This window comes from Saccostrea echinata, unplaced genomic scaffold (genome assembly GCF_033153115.1).
Source record: "Saccostrea echinata isolate AGI-Se365-2 ecotype Australia unplaced genomic scaffold, CSIRO_AGI_Sech_v1 ptg000033l, whole genome shotgun sequence".
Lineage (NCBI taxonomy): Eukaryota > Metazoa > Mollusca > Bivalvia > Ostreida > Ostreidae > Saccostrea > Saccostrea echinata.
In genome coordinates, this window is record NW_026889782.1 from 24,761,187 (window position 1) to 24,782,420 (window position 21,234).

Below are 21,234 nucleotides of genomic sequence, written 5' to 3' on the forward strand. Positions count from 1 at the left end.
AACTATTACACCGCAATTACACATTGCTTCCCGTCTCAGATAAATAAGGGAATCTTGAAGTGTTCCTGTAATTTCCTTTTACGAGACTCCAGATTATTCCACCAAGTTTCCATCACACGGAAACCGCTACGCTCCGATTCCATGTAGTTTCCTGAGTCATGGAAAAATGGAATCACGAGGTTTCCTCTAGTTTCCGTTCATGGGAAATTTGAGGATTCCATCAAGTTTCCATTCCATGGAAACCACTACGCTCCGATTCCATATAGTTTCCTAATTATGGAAACCAGTGGAATCTTCAGGTTTCCCATTACGGGAAACTACATGGAGGCTCGGGAAACTTCAGGTTTCCTGAGGTTTCCGTGGTTCGAGATACCTAAAGGAATCGGAGCGTAGTAGTTTCCGTGGTACGGAAACTTGACGGAATAACCTGGCATCCGCTGCGGAAACCACCAGGAAACATGATGTAATCTTGAGGTTTCCATGTGGTTTCGATATAGTTTCCCATGACGGGAAACTGCTTTTTTCACCCAGTGTTCTTTGTCTCCTAGACAACTTGTTTTCTAACTGATATGTTCACCGCAATATACGAAGAACATGGATGGATAAGCCAAGCAATATGCAAATAAAATGAAGCCAGGACCCACTCTTTTCATGCTTATAGTATCCAATTTTTGTCAGTTTTTGAGCTAATTGAAGGTGTTGGTATTTCAATGTGTGAATTGTTATCAATTTGCAGCTACATTATTCAAGTATTGTATTGTCAATTTTCCATGCATGTGGATATAGTACACAAATTCAAAGTGCAATTTTTGAGAAATATATTTATTAATTATTTGTCATTACGTAGAAATATGGCTCAAGTAATTCCCTATTTCTTTTTTTCAATATTTTAAACTAATTCCTGGAAGAATTCCACATGCAATTCTTCAGTTTAATATAATTTATTAATATGATCATCCTATATCTGAATACATCTTAATGCACATATTAAAATGTTATGTCCATATTTTACTTTTATCTGCACTGTGCAAATCTAAGTGCATAATTAGTCAAAAAAGTATATAGCATTTCTTACCTGCAGTTTCTTGTCCTATGTAAATCCAGTGAGTCAAATTGAAATGAGCTTCTTCTTCTTTAAAATGCAGCCTTGGGATAGGAAACCACGTATGACCAATAGAGATTATAATTCCTTTGTCAAATGATATGGATCCCAGTGCACATATATATCATATAATTTGACTCAAAATAACCATACTGATCTCTCAGTACTCTTTCTAGTTTGAAACATAAATATTTGATAACATCTTAATTGACCTGCCTGAGATGGCAAATGGGAATAATCAAGAGCAGCTCTATGTCTTGTGATGATAATTTGTCATTATTCTAGAAAAGTACCAGCTTGCTTCAATGAAAACCTCAAGTCAACTTATCCTTACAATGTAATTTATCATCAGATTTTTAAAAAGGACCAAAGAATATTCAATGAAAATTAATGCACATTTACAAATCATTCATTAGGGACATTAATTTATGTAGAGTTTTAAGTCAAAATTCATTAAGGAAAATCAACAAAGTAACATTAGCATGACTAACACATTCATAATTGACTTATGATATTGATGCATTCATTAAAAATTCCAAGGAACTTTTGGAAAATTTGAAATTACAAAATTTTACCAAAATCAACAGCTTAAAAACTTACGACTTTTCAACTTTGTACACAACCATTCCCCACGATAAATCAAAGTCCAGGCTTTTTGATATCATTGACAGCTGCTTTTTCAATAAAAATGGAACTCGTAAATATACTTACCTTGTCATTGGTCATTTGCAAAATTATTTTGCTAAAAAACATTCTGATTGTTCACACAAGTTCTCTGAAGTTGACATTAAAAAGATGCTTGAGTTTCTGATTGACAATATCTATGTGGTTTTTGGAGACCAGGTCTTCCAACAATCTATTGGAATTCCCATGGGTACCAGTTGCGCCCCGTTATTAGCAGACCTTTTTTTGTATTCATATGAAGCAGAATTTGTCCAAAATCTTGTACGTGAAAAGAAGAAAACATTTGCTGTGGCCTTCAACTCGACATTTAGATATATCGACGACGTATTGTCAATTAACAATGGCTATTTCCATTCTTATGTCGATACGATATATCCTTGTCAACTTGAGATAAAAGATACCACAGAGTCTGACACATCTGTTTCATATTTGGATATTTTACTTGAAAAAGACGTTAATGGTAATCTAACAACCAAACTTTATGATAAACGTGATGACTTTAACTTTTCAATCGTCAACTTCCCTTACTTATGCAGCAATATACCTTCATCTCCTGCATACGGGGTATATATCTCTCAGTTGATTCGATACGGAAAAACATGCTCTACGTATATACAATTTCTAAAACGAGGTAAATTATTGACAAATAAGTTGATGAAACAAGAATATCAGCTGTCTCGTTTAAAGTCATCATTTCGTAAGTTCTATGGTCGATACAATGACCTTGTCAGCAAATACAATTTATCATTGAGTCAAATGCTGACTGACGTTTTTCACACTAATTGTTAGGCCATTATTTACACTGAATTGTCGACGGATTTTTCCATTATTTCCAGATCATGACAAGGAGCACACGGCGGGTGTGACCGGTCGGCAGGGGATGCTCACTCCTCCATGGCACCTGATCCCACCTCTGATGTTTGGAGGTCCGTGTTTGCTCTGCTCCTATTTTGTATTGATTAATGGACTTTTGAGCTTGAATACTGTTCGTTATCTCCATATATTTCATTCATGTCTGAGGTTGTATAATTTATAAAACACTTTAAATCAATACCTACTGCACAGGTACACAAAAAGAATTTTGTTTTTGGCACAATAATAGATAAAATATTTTTTTTCTCAAAATTTTTATAAATATACTTATACTTTTTTAAAATTTATAGATGAAAATGCATTATTGAAAAGGGTACATAAAGATTTATATTCACACAAAGCTTTCCAAGTCACTAAAAAGATTAAGGTGATGTACTTTAACAGTGATCAGACATGCATTAACATGTTTTTTAATCCTACGAGGGTTGTTCGGAAAGTTCGTGGACTATGCCAATCTTCGTTATACTATCTTCAAGAAATTTAAAATGAGCACATTATCATATGTAAAAATATTTATTTTGTTTAAGTGTGAAGTTTCATTCCATGTGATTTAATAGAATTCATGATATTTAATTTAAAAATCATCACATATTGTAACCACGGACCAAACTCAACAACACTGTAACATTAAAAACATACCGACATGTGGTTCTCAAAAATACTCTCCCTATACACAGGGAAAAGTGGCTCGCATGATTTTCACATGATTTTCTTTTTATATTAAAATTATGCGAAAATCATGTGAAAATCATATGAATATTTTTTCATGTGAAAATCATGCGAATTGGTTTGTATGATATTCGCATAATTTTTATATAATTTTCATGTGATTTTTTTTTCGTGCAATATATATGCGATTTGGTCTTCGTGTAAAATTCATATGAAAATTATGCGAAATTCATATAAAAATTGTGTATTATTCATATGAAAGGTAAAAACAATTCGAGTTTAAGATCTTCATTTTCTTTCATTAACTCTTTTTCATTAAAATTTTACAAACTCTTTATAATGATGTTCAAACTTCTAACAATAGTCTTTGTTGTTAAACCCCAATACAATTCTAACAGAAACCACAAGTTTGAGACTGCATCACACCAGGTAAAATTAAAGGCAAAAACCTAAAAATCTAAGTTAGAACTTTATAAATTAGATAAAAGGATAAGAAAAGCCTACAATGTTGAATTCTTTGCTCAAGGTTCTTAATAATATTGAAGGGTGATGGCATAAAGTTTACACGTTGAACATCAGAGAAAATCTACAATTTCTTCATATTCATGAAATTTGACATTTGCTTCATTTAAACAAAAAATGAGACTCAAAAAATACATACAAACATATTCATCCAAACTGTGTCTGTGTGTGTGTCTGTGTGTGACCATGATCTGATATGAATTCTATACAGCAAAATAATACTCTTCTATAAATTAGCATACTATTTCAATGTCCGTAATATTTTTTTCATTTGTATAGTTTTTTTCACAATCATATATGTAAAATTTCAAGTTTTACAGTTTAAAAAAAAATCTTCAATATTATGCGTGAACAAATATAGTTCATTTTACTGTCAAACATTACTGTAAATTGAATAAGAAGGTACAAAGTATACAAAATAAGACAATAACATCAAGCAATCCATAGAAATTTAAGGAATAAAAGTTTTATGATATATACCTGTACATGTATATCAATGTTGTTAAACAAATGTACTGCCTGTGTTAATATTCACCAGTAATTGTTTTACAAAATTAATGCTCTGAAAACATCTTTTCCCAATATCTACACTCTTGGGACTCTTGGGACCATCTGGAGGTCAATGAAAGTCAATGTCAAAAGGTCAAAATGAATGGTAAGCAGGGCAAGTCCTTGTCATAAGAAATGCGAAATATAAAAGCCCCAGCACCAACTATTCAAAAGTTATGGCAAAGTTAAAGTTTTTAAAATGTAGGTCAAACTCCAAGGTCAAAAAAATTGTTGGTATCCAAAGGAAGGTCTCGTCACAAGGAAATTTGAGAGCCCTAGTACTAACTGCTCGAAAGATATGGCCAAGGTTAAAGTTTAAAAAAAAGTAGGTCAAACTCTAAAGTCAAGGTCAAAAATATTTACACCCATGGAAAGGTCTTGTCATGATAAATATACATATGAAATATGAAAGCCCTACACAGGGAAAAGTGGCTTATATAATATTTGTGTGATTATCTCTTTCTTTGAAAATTATGCGAAAATCATGTAAAAATTATATAAATATTTTTTCATGCAAATATCATGTGAATAAGTTTGTATGATATTCACATAATTTTTTTAGAACTTTCATGTGAAGTTCTCTTTGCACGATATTTATGCGATATGCTCTTCATGTAAAATTCATATGAAAGTTATGTCAATATGGCATGAAGTTTTCATATAAATTTCACATGTCTTGTTTTTCGTCTCTTTCTCATGCAATGAATTCACATGAAATTCATGTGAATTTCATATAAAATTTATATAAGCCACTTTTGCCTGCGTAGGATTGACAAAACTGAATCTGTTTAAAAAATAAACAACATTTCTCTTATGTTTCCAAAATTTCTTTCTCACATCTCTCATCTCTTGCTCAACACGCACACTCACCAAACCATCTTTTACACGACACCCCTCACTCAGACAGTCATGCACCAAACAAATAATACTCAAAATCTTTGAAACAGGAACCACTACAGAATCTTGTGTAATAGCAACTCTCTCCAAGGCTATATCATTCAGTCTTGAGTTTTTCAATGGTGTTACTCTGAAGATCTTTGCCAGGTGAAAATGCATGCCTTCAGCAGTTGATATGAGCTATCCCTCTTCAAATAAACCAACTTCTTCCTACATTTTTTATGAAAATTAAGATATCAAAGCCAAATTCGTAACCAACCAGAAACTATAAATAAAGTTCTCTTCAAGGAGAACGAAGTATTCAAAGTAATGGTCTTGAAATGTTGACTATTTGAATAAGAGCTGTAATTATTTTAGGAATTCCTACATAAAAATATATCATATTATGATTATGTCTGACTGGGAAAAATCTTTTGAATAATACATAATTTTCAACTTTTACCAATCATAATTTTTTTCAACACTGTCTTTTTGTTACCTTATTGTCATCTACTTTGTGTAAAATGGAGGCTCCTTTGTTGACCAGCTGTTCTGATTGGGTCTTTATGGAATAAAATTTGCTTCGTTTGGCCCCAGTGAAATCAGTATCATTGAAAATCAATGACAACATATGAACGGTTTCGTCATCAATGAACTCCCACACCAACGATCCATTTTGCCTCTCCATTGTCTTTCTTAGCTTTATAGTGGTAGAGGTTGACTCGTCAGGTAGTGCCAAAAACTGCCTCACCTCTTTACAGGCAGCTGTACTTTGAACAGACCCTGATGCTTGCAGCCTATGAATAACCATAATGCAAAAATGAAATTATAAATCAAATAAACTGTATGCAATCTTCAAAGCAAGAATTGTGGCATCAATTCAAGTTCAACTTTTTCAACAGCCACTTACCAAAGAGTCGAGTCTCATCTACTAAGATTTACTTAACGGTATTTAAATATTACAATTTTTCCACCTCTAATTGTTTTTATGGTTTCATATTTCAATGATTTTAGCTTTTAGAAATTAATGTAAGTCCACATTTCGAACTTAGGCAAATGGCTTGTATATATATGTCTAAACATTGTTAATGAATCCCTTGGAAGTCAATTAAGTTACTGTAAATGTGTGCAATTAGGGTTGCATTACACATTTGGAGTGGACCATCCCTGATCAGCTGTCACACTTTTTTCAGTAGCCTGCTGACCATTTACTTTACTTAAATAATGAAATTAAGTTTCTGTGTAAATGTTTACAAGTAGATAATGTGCAATATAGGAGAAATTTAGTTTACTTTTAAGCAAATGCAAATTAATGTAAGTTCTCACCATTCCTCTCCATTAGGGAAATAGCCACCTGTTATGACATGGTTAAGTATCTCCATTTCAGCAAAAGCACTAGCTGTATCTCTGCTCCTGGCATGCAAATTTTGCTTGAACAGTTGGTCACGAATGCGACTATGCATTTTTTCAAATGCATCTTCCTTATAGCAATCCATGGGGCCATGTGTAAATATGTCATCTACCTAAAATTACCACAAATTTTGAATAGAGTTGTAAGCATTTGACGTGCTTGTAATGCTGGTCTGATGGAGGAAGGGGAGTGTATGTAATTTATCAATTGAACAAAAATGGTGAAAACAAAATATTACTGATTAATGCATATGAAGAAGATATTGACGGTGCAGTTACAATTAATAACCATAGCTTGACTTACTATATGAACAGAAAGATGTGTTTTGACTTTCTGCTGCAGTTGTGGTACATGATTCCTGAGTCCTTGCAAGTATGTATCAGTTTGGTTCTGCAGACTTTCTAAAGAGGTCTCACTAAATTCTTTTGTGCATGTAAGAAGTTTACTGATCTGAAATATAAGATGAAATTTTATAGAGAACAAGACTTCTTATGAAATGAATTCCCAAGCCATGCTGGGTGGGCACAATCAATAGTGTGAAACTTTAATATAGAGACTAAGAAGAAAACTACCTCTGCAAGTTGACATAAAAGGCCTATTTTATTTCTATCCAATCCAACTATGGCAAAATGAAATGGGACAATCTGAAGCTGAAAAAAGAAAAACACATTCCATATTTCAAAAACATTAACAGTCAAACCATGCTATTCTGAACTTGATAGGACCAAGAAAAAGTTAGGAGATATCTGAGGATTCTAGATATCAAGATTAAAATAAGTAGAGAAAATATGGTAGGTAATTCCAACTTGCTTAGTCAAATAAATTCTTGGTATTCGAGATATCACTGTGTTTGTCATTTTGAAGTACAACTGTATTTGAAACTACTCCAAAAGTGGATTACATTACAGTGGTTTTGATTTCACTTTGTCGCTGGTAAAACTCGATCAGTTTGCTACTATTAAATCAGCATTAATGGACGCAAATAAAAAATAAGGAAATAGTTATTCTCTAATTTCAATACACTTACATATGTCTTAATATCTTTTCCTTGGCGACTGTCTATGTATTTAATGGTGTCACTCGACACTTTCGTTCCGAAGGCACTCTGGTCACAGCTTTCAATCAACATGCATAGCTGTTCTTGCTTAATTTCTAGTAAATCTTGTATACAGGCTTTCAATAAATGCTTTCCAATACCAAGGAACAATCAGTGCAGAATTCCAACAGGGATGTCTCTTAAATTTTATAAAAGCAAACAAATCGCAATGAAAATGAAGTGTCAATAATCATAGAAAATATCACGATTGATATGATATGTCAAGTCACATTAGTAAATTTTTGACAACTAGATATCAGATAGACGGAGTCTGGTCATCATCTCAAATACATGTATGGCATTTAGTAATGTTAAGAATAAAGGAACATGTAAATATAAAATACATTATTTCCTATGCAGCTTGTAACACGAGCTTTGATTGGATACAAAGTCGGGTGTATATTTCCATCCACCCGACTTGAGCCGGGGTAAAAGACATGACGTCACAATGCACAGTTTCTCTATGATAAAAACCAAATAACATAATGTCACGATGCATTGTAGGATGTAGAAAATCTTATTGATAGCTTGAAACATATTTGATTGGACTTGTTTACAAAGAATTTATTTGGTTACATAGGAAATAAATTCATTATCCAGGTCCAATCGAGGGTGTACGCGGATTCACCCCGGATTGTATTCCATACACCCTTCGGACCTGGATAACTAATATGATTACTATACAACTATAGCTTTTTGATGAGGTCAATCCCTAGATATATAGACTTAGAGAAACCATATCCACCGAGCACAAAGTGCTTTCTCTTAGGTCTATATATCGATCTAGGAATTGTACCGATTCAAAAGGCTACAATAGTTTTATTATTTTTTTATCAGTCAATTTGAAATGTCTTAAATTCCATATTTCTAATACTCAATACTTTCTCATATAACATGTATAAGGCATTGTTATGTCATTCGCATTAGAACGTCACATTTACAAATAGCAGCTGCAGTATCTGTTTTTTTTTTTGTTTATCCAGTTTATAAAGACTATTGAGACATCAGTACTATTGTTGCTTCTGAGAAGAACATTTCCAATTTTAGAAACAGCAGGTTTATAAATTTCTTTAGAAGCTTAAAATAAAAACATCCAGTTTATAAGACGTTTTATACTTGATCATTAACAGTCAATATGTGGTTATAAGGACCCATGTCAAATGATATTGACCTTAGACACCTTTGACTAGGCTCGGTCGATATCACTTTCTGTTTCTTCGGTAATTATGACTTGACATGGGTCCTTATAACCACATATCGACGTACACTATATATATATATATATATATATATATATATATATATATATATATATATATATATAGTCATTACCTATGTGGATTCAAAATGTTCCAAAGAGGGTTTGAATATGGTTTGAGTCCATGATTCTGTCTCATCTCTTTGTTGTTATTCATGGACAAATGACCTAATATTCTCTGGGTTTCTGCAGGATGTCTTTCATCCCCTTTCCATATAGAAGAATCTTTGTCAGCCTTAAAATAAGTAAAGCCACTAAAGGTTTAAGATACACAATGTAGGACAAAATGAAAACTAAAACATACACATGTATGTATGTGTTTGAGGGTTCCTGGTGGGCATTTATATCCCAAAATTGTTTTAAAAACTTACATAACACCTGGGACAAAATTTGTTTGTGTTTGCTCCCATGTGATTTGATGCTTCAGCCAACATGTTGAAGTCACAGACACACACTGTTATGCAAGGTATGATGGTCACCTTTTCTCTCCTTTGTGCATCAAAAGTCAAAATGCCACTACCAAAGAGAGAGAAAATGTTTACCCAAGTACTGCAACCTTTTTAGCATGAATCATGACAAATTATTCTATTAGATAAGTCAGTTGGAGAAGTTAACAAAATGAAAATAAAACAAAAGCATGAAAAATAAAAAGACCTAAATCATACATGGATATATGTATATATATATATATATATATATATATATATATATATATATATATATATATATAATTTTGTTTCATTTCTTCATTTCTTGCTTTCTCATTCACATGTGTCAATTTCAATTTAATACAACGTTACCCCTCAGAATTCTTTATGTCATCAATGACAGAAGAGGCCATTTCTAGGATAGGCACCTCTGTGGAAGCACTGACAAATTTAATGGTGTCAGGATTCTGTTTCCTTGCTTTTGGAATTCCTGCAAGCTGTAATTGCACACAGTGGAGGGGTTTCCATTTCTTAGACTTATTCGCACTAGTATCATCCATGAACAAATTCAGCGGCACAGTGTAGACTGGCAGACCTCTCACTTTATGTGGATTTTGATAAACAATAGTGTTCTTTTCCTATATGAATTTAAAAATGTCATGAATCTCACAGTATGTGATATAAATGGTAAGGAGATCTTGCCGTATCACTCACAGTTTATATGTCCCTGAATAACAATTTCATTATCGAACTAACAGCAATTCAATTTACAATGAGGTCTACAATGTAGTCCAAAGCGTAGATTATTGTGTAAAAATATTAATGTCAAATAGTACATGTACTTACATCATCTGCTATCCGAATCACTTCCCCATTGAATGATTTGTAGAAAGTATATTCATGAACTTTCTGTACTTGTGATAAATGACAAATATTCCACATCTCTGAAGTTTCCAAGTAAACCAAGCTAAAGTGAAATGTAAATGAATATGATTCTAATAAAAATTAATCAAGCAGATGTAACTTTTATAGAGGTGGATACATCTACATACATGCATTTACAGACAGTGCTTAAGAAGCATGAAGAACTGGAAAGCCAAACAGACATATATTTAACATTGCATAAACATACCTTTTTCCTGCAAGTCCTGGACAAGCATTTGCTCTGAAGATTTTTACTTTGGCATATATAATATCATTCTGTAATTATACATATGCACAATTATAATATAAATTTAATGTACTGGTAATATATGTATATACGAAGGGATTTCATTTGTTTGTGTATATATATATATATATATATATATATATATATATATATATATATATATATATATATATATATATATATATATATATATATATATATATATATTTTTTTTTTTTTTTTTTTTTTTTTTTTTTTTTTTTTTAAGGCCAAAATAAAAAATACCTTTGTTTCCCCTAACGCGACCGACCCAATTAAAACGCGCCGACTGGAAAGTTTTTTTCATAAGATTATTCCAATTTTTTTTTTTTGGTTTATGAACTTTTTTTTTTATAAAATAGACTTCCACCAAGATCCGTTCTTATCAAAACGACTGTTTTTGTTCTGTGATTTTCAAGCGTTTGTTGGAATTAAAATGGCGCCCACAACATGTCTCGGTAACGGAGTGTTAGTTCATGTTTTAAAAGAAAGACGACGTATCAAACTTATGCCTTTAGCATATAAGAATCCTACACTCTTGAAACACTTCGTTAATAAAATAAAATATACAATGACCTATTAAGCCCTTGAAAAAGTACATTGCATGTGTAAGCACTGAAAGCTGATAATAGGCATGACAAAAAATACTTGTATATCCAGTCTTTGCGTACCCGAGAATCTTTTAAACTAATGCATTTAATTTCAACAAATTTACTCTGGTATGAGATATTTCACAAGTTCGATTGAATAATAGTCGTGAATTAATTTACCTTAAATGTTAGTCCTAACGGCATTTGTATGGTATTCTAGCTGTTTACAAATCGCTTTCTTCTGTACTTACTACTTAACTTACATGTATCTATAAAGGTATCATTCCATTCAATTTTAAGAATATATTTTCAAAGCTGCTGTCAAAAACAAAATAAAAAAATTGCCTACCTACCTACTCAACTTGAGATTTTTGGGTCGGGTTAGAATAAACAAAGATATTTTAAATGATGGCCTAATGATATATCTCTAATACCTGAATGTCTTGCAGGAAAGTAAAAATCTGGCCAATGTCTTGGGAATCATGATTAGATGAAGAAACAAAGTCACCTGTGATAGATCAACTAATTTTACTATTTTATTAAGTCATGCTGAAATCAATTAATCTACTTAAGATCAGTAATCTGAAATATATCTTTCTAAGTTCAGCAATTTTCAATATGTTTCAGTTTCATTCAATTCCATTAGGTTATAAAAGCAGATTATTATATTATATGAATCATGAATGACTTACCTGAGAAGAAAGTATTTTTCCCATTTGATGCATAATGTGACCTAATTTCATGAACCCATTTACTACCATCTAACTTTTCTTTCAACAAAACCTGGCCATCACTTGATAATCTGCCATACCTAAATAAGATCTTACGCCGTGATCCACTCAAAGATAATTAAAGACTAAACAATCTTAACAATTCAACATAAATATGTCTTTGAAATTATGCATGTATATATAAACATGTATTAATCATGTTAATTGCTTTGTTATGGTACAAATTTACTTAAATCACTGTACCTAAGCAGGCTTGTAGCAGTGTCGGGATGTGATAGAGTCATGCTAAGCAAGGCAGTTGGCTTGATTATCCAAAAAGGATTACCATCACTACTTTCTTCCTAAAAAGTCAAAATCATATATCAATTAGGCCAAATAAAAAGATATGTGTGGTTCCGGTTACACCTCCAAGAAAATTAGGGTACGTAGGTAGGGAATTTTTTTTTTTTTTAACAAAATGATTTTTAAATGTTTCTAAATAATACTTATCACTGCTTTGCAAGTGGCATTTAGATGTGGTGTGATAAAATACTAGTAAATATTGGTAGGGGACACCTACATGCTAGCTTGCTTTGGATTTAACACTATTAAACACTTGCACTATGTTTTGCAAGGAGGCTGTCATTGCTGAAACTAAAACTTAAACCGAAGCTATTGATGGAAATCGGAGAAAATTCCGAAAAAAAAAATGAAAATTGCCAAAAAAAAGTTTAGGGTCGGGGGTATAAAATAGGGACGGTCGGGTAACCGGAACCACACATATTTTTTTTATTTGGCCTTATCTATTAATGATCAGTCTGTATTTTAAATCAATTGCATTTCAATCAAAAGATGGCTAGTGAATAGATGAAAATGGCAAAACATTTTATTCAGACTGTACACAGTTGAAACTACTAATGTATAACATGTTTAACAAAAAAAGCACTGTAGAGTTTCAGTTGGTAATATAGGATCTCCCATGTCTTGTGGTTGGATATGATTTTTATCCGAGTTGCGTGATTTTTGTCCCCTAGCCTTGGCCAGGGAATAAAAACACACGAGTTGGATAAAAATCTTGGAAGATTTTTTTATATCCCATGTCTTATAAATCACTATGAATGATTTACACTGTTTTTTATATATGAATCCACTTTATTTTACTTCATTGTTCTCACACAAAACCCATTGCGATGTCACAAATGTGGGATATCAAAAATATCTAGTGAGTGATATCCACGGGATAATGGGGTAAACATGGGATAAAAATTATATACATTGTGTATTAAAGAGGCCTGGACACAGTTTTATGGTTGACATTTTAAATTTCTATCTTTACTATTATTGTTGGTTGAAATTCATATCCAGTCAAAAACTATGGGAGATCCTCTCTCTCTCTTTCTTGTTCATTGTCATGTTATATAGTGATTTAATTCATGATACTTACACGAGACAACATACTCTCAGGTGTCATATCACCACTTATTCGTAGGTTTTTGACTGAAGAGAAAGATGGCATCTCTATTCCGCTTTCATAATAAACCAGATGAATTTGGCTGTTTCATCACTCTTAAAAAAAATATTATTCTAATCAGTTATGGATAAGTTTTAACATAAAGAATTCTCTCTCTCTTTCTCCCTCTCTCTCACTGGCACTTACTATTGTGTGCGTGTTTGAGTGTACCAATATATACAAGTACATCTGTACCTTAGACGAAAATGGAAACCAAATTGGCTGATCATTTGGAGAATTGGTCACTACATCATCATCATCATCATCACCATCATCATCATTAGAGGAGGTGGAGCTCTCCTGATCATTGATCATTTCCTCAACATTATCCGAGTTGGCATTAGTCTGAATTAGTTAAAATATTTGAAAGATTAAAGATATTTATGATTTAATTTTAATTGCTGATAAAATTTACATGCAACGTCATTGTTCCTGTATTTTTAGCTTAATATATGAGGGTCGGCATGAAAAATGATAACGATTTAGCCTATTTTATGTCACATATCAACACCACGGTACAATAAACAGATAAAATAAACCGGGTACGTATCACCACTCGATGTTTTTTGCATGCAAGTATATCGGATACATGTATAATTATATATTGTTTGTCACAAAACTCCGTGTCTTTTTATTTTTTGCAGACAATATTTACAAAGATAAGTTATTAAATGAAACATACCGTAAGCTGAATTGAGGAAAATTCCGTGTCGCCACTGTCGGGTTTTGCATCACTGCAGCTACGGTCAGTAAAATTCTGTCGAGTCTCAAATGCAACGATTCTGCAGTTACGGAGATGTTTTTCTGTATTCAGGTGTCTCTGAAAGAGGCTGCTGAAATTTGTCGAGAAGTTGCATAATTGACAAAAGAGTGGATCCTCTGCACGTCTCTTCATTTTATCTCATCATGCTGTCTCGTCTGTCAGATTGAAATATCGCGCGAAAAAAATCGAAAGGGAATTCGGAATTGGGAAAACTTAACAAAAATGACTTTGAATATGTCATTCATACAATACGTTCTTCGTGAAATTTTCCTTTAATTTATATCATAGGAAATTAAAAATGGAGAAAATAAAACAATTTTCATCAATATCAAAATAATATGAAACATGAAAAAAATGGCTCGATTACACATCCTGTCGGTTCCCAATGTTGACGTTTCTACGTAATATTTTACGTCATTGATCATCTGTCTGAGACTGAGAGAGCGTAAAGACAAAAGTAAGCAGTGTAATTCTATTTCATTTAAGTACACATGTATTTAAATTATTATAATTAATTATGTGGAAATATTGTTTAATTTAGTAACAATCCATTTTATTTATGTCGATACACAAGCTGAGACTCATCTGACATCAGAATGGCAAGCGATTCCCAAGAATCACTAGATTTGTTCCGTGTAAGTTACCTGTAGGATGCAATATATATATATATATAAATATAAATATTTTTTTCTTTTTTTTGGGGGGGGGGGGGGTTCAATCAAATATTTTCATTAGGGCAATTTGCCAAGCAAAAATTCTTAACACGAGAATAATAGCATCATTTGGGGGGGGGGGGGCATGAGCATGAAGTAGCTGATTTTCTATAGTATATATATGTACATGTATGTCGACAAGATTAAAAATGTTTTGGGGGCACACACCCCCTCCCTCCTGTTCCTATTAAACCAGTGTGCTAAACTCGATTTTATTAATGTATGTTCCAAGTAATTAGTTTTAAAAATGTAATCGTAAAAGTACTATTAAATTGAAGGGTTCACAAGATTCACATTCTGCCAATCCTAATCTGCCTCCACTGGAAAGACCAGTAACCATGAAGATGATCTGTAAGTATTCAACTTTACTTAACATTTAAAAAAAAAATATTGAGAGAAAAAATCATTAAAAAAAAATCCTTCCAGGACCTCAAGCTTTTATCAAAAGAACCCCTGTCATTATTTTTACAAGATATATATTTATGTGTTTTATACATTTTTTAATCATGTTAATAGAGGATTAATTAAGAACCCACATAATTTCATAATATCACAACAAGAACCGTTCTTGTTTACATGTGGTATTTAATATTTTACATCTACCGTATTTGAATAGTAATAATATTTCTTTTACCTTGTCAACTTTTTAAAACTAATTATGAGTATCAAACTTTTTATCAATGAAATCATGCTTCTTAAGAAGGGCTGCATCGTCGAAACCCATGAGTTTTCTTTCCGTTACACGTACTACATTCAACGTCAAATGTAGTGTAACAAAGAGAAAAACCAGTGGGTTCCGACAATGGAAGGCCTGTAACAGCTAGTAATTTTACAGGCAATGATGCAAGTGTGTATGTGGTGGAGGTGGACTGGGAGAATATAAATTGTTAAGTTATTAAGGATGATTTTTTTTTAAACCATTGATATACTCCCCCACCCACACAAAGACATGGCTCTAATGGACAGGATTTGGCTAAAACAAAGGAAATAATTATACGTCACAGTTATGTAAAGGCAATAAAATCTGCTTTAAACCACTTCTACTAGTCAGAACAGCAAAGCCAAATCAGTCATATTGATATTAGTGTGCCCTTGTTGCATATTTTCAGGTTTGTTCATAATGTCTTGGGGCTATAATGAGGACTCAACACTCTAAATGGGAGATGGTCTTCAAAATTTAATCTTGAAAAATTTAAGGCTAAAATGAGTCAGTTGAATGTACAATCAATGAGCTTCTTGAATCTCTTGCAGATGATGAGGTCTGTAGTTTAAGACAAGAAGTACAAGAGATAAGAAATCTAATGGAAGTCGGTAAGAGTTCGAGCTGTGCAACAAAACCTGGAAGCTTTCAAGTGGAGGGATCAAATGTCAAGGTACATTCATTGTAATATCAAGGGTAATTGTATTTGAATAACCACAATTTTTGCTCACCTGAACCGAAGGCTCAAGTGAGCTTTTCTGATCGAAGAATGTCTGGTGTCTGTCGTCTGCAAACTTTTCACATTTTCGACTTCTTCTCGAAAACCACTGGGTCAATTTCAATCAAACTTGCCACAAAGCATCCTTGGGTGAAGGGGATTAAAGTTTGTTCACAGGAAGTGCCACACCCTCTTTCAAGGAAAAATAATTAAGAATTTGTGAAAATTTGGTGGCATCTTTTAAAAATCTTCTCGAGAACCACTGGGTTAGTGTAGATTCAAGTTTGTTCGAATCATGAACCCTGGGGGTAGGGCGGGGCCAAAACAGTAGGTCAAAGTTTACCATAGGAATATATAGGAAATGTCTTTAAAAATCTTCTTCTCAAGAACAGCTAGGCGATTATTAGTCATATTAATACAGAAGTATCCTCAGGTAGTGAAGATTCAAGTTTGTTCGAATCATGAACCCTGGGTTTAGGGCGGGACCAAAACAGTAGGTCAAAGTTTTACATACATAGGAATGTATAGGTGTAATGGTTAAGGAGCATTTAAGTAAAACGCATTGAAGGAATGATCTGACAACCCTTGGAATAGACTAGTCAAACCAAAGGGTATATAAGGCAAATCATTTTCAATTGTTATTCTATTTGTAATGTTTTAATGCATCTTTCCATCACATTATTTATTGATATTATTTGAATTTTTATTTTTGAAAAATCACTTGTCCCCATAGACTTCAATGCAATTTTTGTTAATTAATTACTGCTTAGTTGGTTACATTTATGACACTTTCTCTTGGTAAATCCTTTTCTACTGTAAAATGCTTTAAATTAATATTAGAGTATTATGTATGTGAAGGACTTTTAAGGATAGAGGATGGACAACCTTAAGGATAAGAGCAAAATAAAGGTATAAAAGTTATAAAAACAAATAGCAAGTATCCTAGGGAGTTGATGTTAAGTTCTGGCGCATGGGTGTAGTAAATCTGAAGATTGAGACACCTGGTTCTTATCTATCAATGGGAACATATGGGAGAAACTCAGTGCAAGTTAGTGCTTAACCCAGTCCCCATCTCTAGATAAGAGAAAATTTAAGTACTGTGTGATATACCCTCAGACATAGCTATCTTAAATATCATTCCAGTCATTAACTCAGACAAACTTGAAAGTAAAAGGAAAACCTATATATCCCTTGTAAGATCATACACGTTACATAGGAAATATCTTTGAAATCTTCTTCTCAAGAACAACTAAGTCCCAGGGATTTGAGGCACAACAGAGGGTCAAAGTTTTGCTTAAGAATATATAGGAACCATCTTGAAAAAATCTTTTGCTCAAGAACAGCAAAGCCATGATTAGTCATATTATTATAGAAGCATCCCCCCTGTTCAATACTGAACTGATTTCAGCTTCTTCCTAGCCAATGTGATCAGGTGTGCAATGTGGCCCATGGGCCTCTTGTTTTACTTTTATCCCCTTGCAATGGAGTTGAAAGAGATACAGTAACACATTTGTGAGTTAGTTTGTGTGTGTGTTAGTTAAATGTCCTTGTGCGAAACGGAAGGTAATTTGCATCGGGATTGATGTTGCATGGTGCCTTGATTTATAGAATGATATGGTATTCAGATGTGCTCTTTGCGAGGGGATGCTCTGCTTTGCAGTGCCCTTGTTTTTATTAAATGGTAGAAAATTAGATTTTAAGAAATGAATTCAAATTTGATAGCTGTCCTATATATTATTTTATAACTTGTTTGGATAACTTTGCCAAATTTCCCCAATTCAGGTAATAGAGTAAATGTATAACTTGGATAGATAATATAAAATTCATTCTTTACTTTAAACATTTATTTAAATCTTTTACAGAAACCACTAACAGCTTTTTTGAAGAGCTTATTCTTCATGTATCCCTGGATCAGCGATACAGATGATGACCTAAAGGTATCTTCATTCTTTCTGAAAGCAGCAAATTTCTTTAAATGATGTTATAACAAGTTTGCTTGTACCTGGTATATCAATTAGCCATAGCATGAAATGGAAAAAAGTGTTCATTATGCCCCAGCTTCTCCCAGCAGATAAGCTTTAGGGATACTTAAAAACCACAATCTCTGTCTACAGCATTTATTCAAATTAAGGTATCACAGGGGTAAAATATTTCTTATCATTCTATCTGTTATCTTTTGACATGTCCATTTGCTGCAAATATAAAATTTTTAAAGATCATTATTTTTTTTTTAACTCTTTAAAAGAACTAAGATGTCATCGTTCATAAATTTAATATCGAGGTTATAAATTTACAAGGTTATTCATCGAGTTTTTTTTTGTATTTGATCTTTGTTGGAAACATCCAAGTATCATAATTAATAAGATCTCCTGGTTATGAAAATTGTATTTTTTGGTGTTTGTAAAATAATACATAAAACTAAACTTCATCTTGAAATTAAGAACATACATTTTCCTCTACTGATTGTAATATATACTAACATGTTGTTACTCTTTATAGCTTTACTTGTTTAAATTCCAAAATGTCTGCATTTCATTTCTTTTTTAACCTGAATTTTAGGGGCAAAGATTTATATTCTTTTTTAAAATTCTTTTTTATCCCCTTTTCAGCAAAACATTACAGCCATATTGAGCCAGTGTGGTTGGGAGGTAAATGGGAGTATGCTGGTCACATACTTCTCATTTGCCTCCCATTCCTTCACCAGCTGGAGGAACCAAGTCAGACAGAAGGTAACTTCAATGACAATTTATTTAACTATACATATTGCATTCATAAAAATAAAAATAATATCCTTTGAAAAATAATTGGGATGCAGATTATCGTGATATATGCGGTATATTTGATATTCGGTTCAATTCATAAATAGTACATGTATCAATTATATATGTATATATATTTTTACCTATGAATATGCTGTATTTCAGCTGGTCACTCCAGAAAAAAATGGGGAGGGGATGCCTCTGAAGGCACTGCAGAGGTACCTCTACAGTGCCTTCTGGGTATGTCCATCTCCCATTGATGAAAAGACAAACTTTAAAGTGACCCTTGCCCTGGTAAGATTTCATTTCATTTTATGCAGAAAAAGCAGTAAATAAATTGACATCATTCGGTACATTTATAATCTAAAATCAATTTTTCTTTTACTTTACCAATATGTTCTTCTCAGGACCAGATAGAATTTGTGAAATTCACAGTGCATTCTGCTTGCTGATGTTTTTATTTCTTCACTTTGTTTACAGAGAGCATTCGCCGACGGGCACAAGTTGTTTAAGAAAAGTTCCGGTGCAACCTCCATTGACTTCTGGAGGGCATTCAGGAAGAACATTGATGCTATGGTAAGGTTTCTGCTCACCCATACCAAATGTTAAATTTTATTCTGATCACCTGTCAACATTGTCTGTCAGTCTGTCCATGTTTTTGTCAACTTGAAACAATTGTGGATTCCTTCAGAAGCACCTTGCCAAGTGCAATCAACTTATCACAAAGCATATGTGGATAAAATGGGTACATTAAATTTGCAATCTTTCAAGGGGAGATAATTAAGAAAGAGTGAAAAAAAATAATTGGAATTTAGAAAAAATCTCAGCAAAATTCACTAGGCCAGAGAAGGTGAAATTTGTATGAAGCCTTCCTGACAAAGTGTAGATTCAAATTTATTCAAATTATGGCACAGATGGTAGGGTGGGGCTAGTGTAGGGGGATCAAAGTTTAACATGGGAATGTTATATTGAGAAGAGTTTTTTAAAAATCTTTTCAAGAAAGGTAAAGCTATGATAGGTCATTCATATTATTAAATATTGAATGATCCTTTTGTAAATAGTGGTCCCTGGGGGAGAGGGGGGGGGGTCAAAATCTTACAAAAAGGAACATAAGAAGACCTGATTGGCATTTTCATATATTATTCTCTATTGGAGAAACTTTGGATATCCATTTCACACAAAGATAAGTATGACCAGACAATGAATATTTTTTTTAACCGAAAACATTTTGGCAAGTTCATGGCCACATTTATGTAAGAAATGATTTTAATTTTTGAAGATTCATGAGGACATGAACTATGACGCTTCATGCCGGCATATTCCATGAAGTGCGTTAACGCTTTCTCATGAATATGCCAGTGTGAAGCGTTGTAGTTCATATATCTCATGAATTTTCAAAAATTGAATTCATTTCTTATATTTACATTATTTTTCTGATGAGTTGCCACAAATTACGCCATTTAACTGTCATTTTTATGCCCCTTCATGAATATGGCCGGGGCATATAGTGTTTGTCATGTCCATCTTCCGTCCTTCTGTCCATCTTTTATAATATGGTATTATGACATAACAATGAAGATATTCATGCTCATCCATGGTACGTAGTTCATGAGAAAATGAACGGTCTTCTAATTTGCAAAGAATCTCAAGGAAAAATATTTGGAAATGTAAATATACAAAATTGTGTTGGAACTTTAAATATACATACCACTACATGCTGTATGATACAGCAATTGAAGTAGCATTAATACAGAATTCTCATGCAGTAAGCAATTTTATTTTTTATTTTGCAGATGAAACAGTCTCCAGAACGATGGGTTGCATTGGAACAGAGAACTGTCAAAAAAATTGAAGCTTCAAATAAAGAAGATTGAAAAAAAACCCACAGTGTTTGTTGTGATTGTTCCAGTCGTATGATCATACAATTATTGTAATCAAAAGAAACACAGGATATAAATTCAATACCATTAGAAAAAAATAATTGTCTATCTTAAGTGAGAATCTCAAGTAAAATGAAATGACATTATTCAGAAAATCATCCAATGAATGTGCATAAAAATTTTCGCATGAATATCGTGCGAATTTTAAATCATATGAAATTTATATGAAAATTA

General features: G+C 32.7%; 1 protein-coding gene, 1 long non-coding RNA gene and 1 pseudogene across 2 annotated transcripts; 1 reads left to right on the forward strand and 2 right to left on the reverse strand.

Moving 5' to 3' along the window:
* Positions 1–5,128: 5,128 nt before the first annotated feature.
* LOC133198312 (uncharacterized) lies at positions 5,129–10,028 on the reverse strand (annotated as a pseudogene).
* Positions 10,029–10,353: 325 nt separating this feature from the next.
* LOC133198919 (uncharacterized) lies at positions 10,354–11,761 on the reverse strand. The gene is made up of 3 exons (XR_009722666.1): positions 11,682–11,761; positions 10,601–10,668; positions 10,354–10,435 (listed from the first exon to the last, which is right to left on the reverse strand). It is a non-coding gene; the product is annotated as an uncharacterized LOC133198919 (long non-coding RNA).
* Positions 11,762–14,819: 3,058 nt separating this feature from the next.
* On the forward strand, positions 14,820–20,994 carry LOC133198784 (uncharacterized). The gene is made up of 8 exons (XM_061334776.1): positions 14,820–14,865; positions 15,222–15,294; positions 16,195–16,316; positions 18,224–18,298; positions 18,971–19,090; positions 19,286–19,414; positions 19,601–19,696; positions 20,914–20,994. The coding sequence occupies exons 1-8, from the start codon at positions 14,827–14,829 to the stop codon at positions 20,992–20,994; spliced, it is 735 nt and encodes a 244-aa protein (XP_061190760.1). The 5' UTR covers positions 14,820–14,826.
* The last annotated feature ends 240 nt before the right edge of the window (positions 20,995–21,234 follow it).

What these genes read in the sequence shown, in the direction of transcription:
- LOC133198784 (XM_061334776.1), top strand. Translation starts at nt 14,827, where the DNA reads ATGGCAAGCGATTCCCAAGAATCACTAGATTTGTTCCGT. An exon ending in AATCACTAGATTTGTTCCGT is followed by an intron (nt 14,866 to 15,221) that starts GTAAGTTACCTG and finishes ATTAAATTGAAG; the next exon opens with GGTTCACAAGATTCACATTC. An exon ending in ATACAGATGATGACCTAAAG is followed by an intron (nt 18,299 to 18,970) that starts GTATCTTCATTC and finishes TCCCCTTTTCAG; the next exon opens with CAAAACATTACAGCCATATT.